General features: G+C 39.6%; 1 protein-coding gene across 1 annotated transcript; it reads left to right on the top strand.

The window, feature by feature from the left end:
* Positions 1-790: 790 nt before the first annotated feature.
* Positions 791-6,077, top strand: moxd1l (monooxygenase, DBH-like 1, like). Its single transcript, XM_070925594.1, has 13 exons — positions 791-1,060; positions 1,163-1,309; positions 2,204-2,356; positions 2,651-2,734; positions 3,027-3,182; positions 3,293-3,395; positions 4,181-4,353; positions 4,476-4,564; positions 4,825-4,921; positions 5,049-5,108; positions 5,252-5,373; positions 5,523-5,610; positions 5,922-6,077. The coding sequence occupies exons 1-13, from the start codon at positions 791-793 to the stop codon at positions 6,075-6,077; spliced, it is 1,698 nt and encodes a 565-aa protein (XP_070781695.1).
* The last annotated feature ends 316 nt before the right edge of the window (positions 6,078-6,393 follow it).

Genomic DNA, 6,393 nt, shown 5'->3' with positions numbered 1-6,393 from the left:
TGTTGATCAGAATGATGTTGAATTACAAAAATTCGACTGACTTTAAATGCTGAGGATCAACTCAAAGAATAATCCCACGATTCACATTTCCATATGAAGTGAGAAGGTGACAAAGAGAGTGAAAGAGTGAGCTGATAAGACGTATTCCTTTCATTTTGGCCAGAGCTAATATATTGACAACCTCGACTCTGGCCAAAATGAGAGCTACACCTTTCATCCCTGCTCCCTCCTCGTCACCTCCTCATATATCAAACACACAAGGCCAGCAGTAGTCTCACTTGTCTGTCAATGGCAAAGAACCGGTGGAACTGGTTGATATCAATGAGTAGCTGAGAGGGGATACAGTTTACTGTAAGTAGATGAAGTCCACAGTCCACCCGACCACAGCTCACTGACAGAGACAGAAAGAGGGTTTGAGTGTGTAGTTATATGAAAAGACTTGAGAGGGAGGCTGAAGATTTTCACTGCTCTGACATCAAAGACAGTGAACTTGCAGATTTAACACTGAGAATAAGCTTTGAAGAAATCTTTGAATTTAAAAGTGAAATTAACACAAAAATCAGAATGTGATTGAGGCTGCTGCCAAAGTGATGCACAGGTTTAGTTGTTCCACAAGGGCAAATACCAAATGACTGAGCACTTTTTGCCTGTATCACTTGAGTTCATCTAGCTACGCAGGTGTGTTGGAGGAGGAGAAGGAGGAGGAGGAGGAGGAGGAGTGCGGGAGGGTATTTGGCAACTCTGCAAAGAGTGAGCTCAGTTTGAAGACCTCCACCTTCACAGAGACATCATGCACTCTCTGCTTCCTTTCCTCTATCTGTTCTTGGTTGGGACAAATAGAGCAGGGGCATCAGACCCTACCATGCCCTTCATGGAGTACCTGGACCAGGACCATTTGGTTTGCCTGAAGTGGGGCTTTGATGACCTACAAGGGAACATTACATTCAAACTGGTAGTCAACACAACAGGCTGGGTGGGCTTTGGCTTCAGTACGAACGGAGGCATGAAGGGGTCAGATATCGTCATGGGGGGGCTTGGACCCAGTGGAAGCTACTTCAAAGTAAGCTATTACCAGATACTTTAGTCCTACATGTGTGAATGAGTTTAATGTTTCCATGTTCAGCTTTCTGCTCTGTGAAGGTTTCGTCTTTCTGTCCATTAGGATTATCACGCTACAGGGAACTCCATGCCTTTGGTGGACGAGCAGCAGAGCTACACTCTCCTGTCTCTGACTGAAAGTGAAGGTCAAACCATCGTGACCTTTGAGAGGTCCATTCAGTCGTGTGATGACCAAGACTTCCACATCACTGTAAGACATTCAGATATGATCTCCCAACTGTCTACAGTACATTCTGCATGTATGGCATTAGTTGCACCAATATTGCAATATCAACTTCATTTTAACTTAAATACGTTAACAAAGGAGCAGCAGGAGTTACTATTGATACAAAGATGCACTTGACTATTCAGTGATTTATTGTCTAAGTGATGCGACTGGAAAGTTCCTCACTATACAATGTCAGAAAAATGTCAGTCTTGTTGATGTCAGACTGGTTAAAACTTTATACAGTATGAAACCATGTTTTGTAAGGATGGTGGAAAACTACCCCAGCTAGGAGGCTGCTGTTTCCATGGTAACGATAGCCAAAATGAATGCCTACAGACCAACATCCCTAATCAACTAATTACACCTCATTTAAACTTTGTTTGTGGTAGTACACCATGGAGCTTGACAACCTGAAGCACAAGCCTTTAATACTATAGTCTTTTGTATTTCTAATCTGATTCTCGGTGTAAAGCTCAAGTTTCCTGCTTGTATCCATGTAAACTCTTTTATAGGAGTTCTTTTGTTAGGTTCACCTCAATGTGCCTTTACCACGCATTCAATTGCGTGTTTTCAGATATGAAGACAATGGCAGCAACAGAAAGAGGCACCCAAGATTTTGTTTCGCATTGAACACCTGAAATGCTATACGTTTTTGGTAATAAAAGCTGGCTGTACGTTTTTACATTTGTGGTCACGCACAGTAAACGGCTATCTGTATCACCTGAATTTAAAAAACTGATAGATAAAGACTTGATTTTTCAGCTTTGGGAACACAGAAACACACCATGTCCCTGTCCCCCCAATAAACTCCATTTCATGTAGTTGCTTTTGTAATTGTATCATATTTGTTGACTAAAACTGCCATCTCTTTTATAGGCTCAGCCCATTAAAGTGATCTATGCCTACGGATCAACAGATGAGATCACTTACCATGCGGCCCGTAGAGGCACCAAGGAAGTCAACCTGCTGAACTATACCCCCAGAACGATCTTAACCAACGGCAACTTTCTCAATGCCACAGTGGACAATGTAAGAATAATTTAAAACAGTTATGACAATGATAGACAATGCGTGTTTGTGGGATAAATTGTAGATTTTTCTCAATATCTGACCTTGTAGCTCACTTATCAAATTAGACAGAATATCTAAGAGGAGGGCTGGAATACATTGCAGTTTTTACTTTTTATTTTTTCAATATACAGTTTGGATGAAGGGATGGAAACAATTTAAAAATCAAAACAAATCAAAACAATTTGATCATCTGAACTAAGACAGACACAAATTGTATTTTGTTCACCTTTTATCTTTTTTTTTTTTTTACAGATCAATCTCCCTCCCATTCATACCTATTACCACTGCAAGGTCATGAAGTTTCCAACGCTAAATACAAAGCATCATATATATCTGGTAATTATGCTTTCTACATATTACCGTCATCACTCTTCAACCACCTTTAACCAAAATCTGCAATCCAATACTCTTTACATGATGCGTTTGATCAGCTTTTGAGTGAATTGGTCTGACTAAAGCAGCTACAATAAAAATCATTGATGTAAAGGTAAGTGTCATTTATCAGGAACTTGTGGCCCCACACCTGAAAAGTGAACATGATAATGAACAACAATTTTCATATTTATTTCTACCAACACTCATCATTCTTTAAACCTTCAGTACCAAATCTCTCCTCACTCTACCGCAGGTTGAACCGGTGATTGAGCACCATGACATTGTCCATCACATGCTGCTGTACCGCTGCCCCTCCTTTGTGACGGAGCCGTACGACAAGCCGTGCTACGGGGGCGACATAGGGGATGCCTGCTTCGGGGTGGTGGCTACATGGGCAGTGGGCGGAGGGGTAAGGGAGAATCAAGTGTCCATGTCTGATCATTTTGTCTTCTTCTGTGTATGTCCATGTCATTGTTGTGCTTTTGCAAGTTGATCCCCAGTTTATCTCTGAAACCTCAGGTGTCTGAGCTCCCAGAAAATGCAGGTATTCCTGTTGGAGGTGAGGACAGGGAGATGTTCTATAGGCTGGAAATCCACTACAATAATCCAAACAATATAACAGGTAAATACTGTAGATCCTTTTCATGCTGCACTATACAATACAGTAGAGTATATATATATATATATATATATATATATATATAGAATTGTGAATAGAATTGTGATATTACAAAGTACACATGTAATATTGGTTACAGATTGGACATTTATTGTTGAGGGATTTAATGATTTACTGAATCTATTGCTCTGTGCATTAAGTGCTCACAAAAGACAGATTAAAAAAGAATGGTTACTATCAAAGAAGCAGAGGCCGAGATATCCTGACTTTTTGTCCCCAGTATGGGTCAAGTTCCATGATGTAACCAATAGCATCTCTTCGTTAAACCCTACCAGCCCTTTAGCTTCCCACTTCTTGTATGCACCAAACCTCCTGTTTGTAACACAGATTTTCTCTTATAGGTTTATACTTTTCAAGCTCAAAGCCAAATAACCCCGATTACATCCCCAGGGTAATTTTCTCTGACTTGGCATAGCCCACTTAAGGGCCACAGAAGACATTATGGACCTGTTTTCACCGGCTGAAAATAATACTCCCCATGATCAGTAAATTGACCCTTATGTATACAATTGGAGGAATTTACCTTTAAAATGCCACCAGTGCATTTTAATACAATGAAAAACTAGTTCTTCGGCTGCTGTCTGGACAATAATACACAGTATACACTCTAACGGTACTAATACCGTTTTAAATACTGTGTAAATAAAGTACTTATTTTTGTCATGTGTCTCTTCATCACATGACCAAGATGCAACATTTTTTAAACTTCTGTCTCCCCCCCTGTATAGGTAGGACAGACAGCTCAGGACTTAGACTGTACTATACAGCCCAACTCCGGCAGCATGATGTGGGCATCATGACCGCAGGTCTGCAAACATTGGACCACTTGCAGTACAACATCCCTCCAAAAGCCAGTCAATTCCACACCTACTCAGTGTGTAACACCAGCATCTTTTCTCAGGTCTGTTGTGGTTCAGTATGGATTTCAAACTGCAGCAGTGGCTACTAGAGACAAGTTAAGAGGTCATTTTCTTTTTATTGTTCATGACTGTGTTCCTGATAATCTTTACAATCCACCCCTAGCGTGTGAATCCTTTACCGGACCTTCACGTGTTCGCTGTGCTGATGCACACTCACTTGGCTGGGAGGAAAGTCAGAGTTGGCCACTACAGGTAAGAAAGAGAGATTGGGGATTTGCTTTATGTCTGTCAATATCTAAATTGAAGAATAAAAAAAGAGATTTATATAATTTGACTGTTTATGTAAAAACACAGTAACAAATTGTTAACTATAAGATATTGAATAATGAGCTCAGGGTAGTTGTGTTTTGGAATGAAATAAAATAAAAAGGTTTGATGCCAATTATACATTGTACTATTGTTTTCTTGTAAACATATTGTTAAGCTTATTTCATACTTCCTGGTCTCTGTAGAAATGGAAAGCAGATAGACTTCTTGGGCTTGGATGAAAACTACAACTTTGAGATGCAGCAGATGACCAATTTGGGAAACATCAAGACCATCAAGCAGGTAAGTCTCCATTGCCTCCATATGTTGTACCCATATGTCACAAGGCAGTTATTAGGCTCTCAAAAACTATATAATATTAACTGCGCTCTATAGTTTATGATGCCACATCACTTGTTTCCCATCACAGGGCGATGAGATTGCAGTGGAGTGCACCTACAGTACTATCAATCGCACCAGAGTCACTCAGGTGGGTAAATACTGTATAACCTAATGTCATTACGCATATAATGTGCTCTAAATGAAATCAGTGCTCTCCAAGAAATGCTAGCTAAAATAGCTGAAAGCTACTGGTCAATAGATATATAGATGTTTCACATTTTCCTCCTTCAGATGGGGTTAGCAACCACTGATGAGATGTGCCTGGCCTTCCTATTCTACTATCCTGCAATCGAGATCAGCACATGTGTTAGCCACCCAGATACAAAGCATCCATCGATGAAGACAAGCTACAAGTAAGACCCGATGTAATCCTTCACATGATATTTCTCTAGCACCAGTGCTGCTTTACAAACTGCTTACAGGTTACATACATTATATTTTTCATGCAGATGTATCTTGATGTCTTGCTCTTTTGAAGAAGCTCTATACTTATTTCTGACAGGATGACAACTTCAGACCAGGATGGAATTGCTGAGTATGAGAGTTTGTTAAAGAACCTACCGCAACTTCAGCTGATCATGGATGACGATGTAAGTAACAGAATTTTAAAAAGTAACTGAAATGTTTTAATGTGTCTTTTATTTTCAACCTCCAAACTAAAAAACACATTCATATTGTGTCTCTTCTGGTCCTTTGTGTTTGTGTAAAACATTTTCTTGACTATATCATTTTAATGATACATACATTTTATTTTTATTATCAGTCAGTCTTCTGATACAGACCTGTATCAGACACACCTTTATTTTGGAGCTGATCTGCATGTCTCCACAAAATTTAATTTTGCGTCTCATATACAGTATAGAGAATTTTATGTATTTATGTCATCTTTTCTTTTTCACAGGGCAACTTTTTTCATGGAAATGCCATGATCAGGGAGATGATGAAGACACCGACTGTCACTTGTCAAAATAACAACGCGTCAAGCAGTCTGGGCACTTCCTGGATTGTGAACCTAGCCGCAATCATACTTTTGCTACTCTGCATTGCAATAATGTAACGTGGTTGTATGAGCAACATCTCCAAGCCATTGCAATCTTGACAAAGGAGGGCACAGTTTTGGGTATTGGGTATATTCAACTTTACAGGACACGGTGTGTACCATTTCCTATGTTTTAGTTTTCTCTGTTCATAGCATCTTTTCTCTTTGCTATTAATTGTTAATCACGGATCGGTTGTCATATTATTTAGCATCTGTCATATTGATTATCATATCGAGATTTACATTGCTGTCTTACTTTAAACTCTGTTTCATAAAAGCACAAAATTCTTGGCCATACGGGCCTGGAGACAAGGTAGTTTAATTTCACCATATA

The sequence above is a fragment of the Enoplosus armatus genome, chromosome 19 (assembly GCF_043641665.1).
Source record: "Enoplosus armatus isolate fEnoArm2 chromosome 19, fEnoArm2.hap1, whole genome shotgun sequence".
Lineage (NCBI taxonomy): Eukaryota > Metazoa > Chordata > Actinopteri > Centrarchiformes > Enoplosidae > Enoplosus > Enoplosus armatus.
Note: the sequence above shows the minus strand (reverse complement) of the source record. Positions and strands in the feature narration are given on the sequence as shown.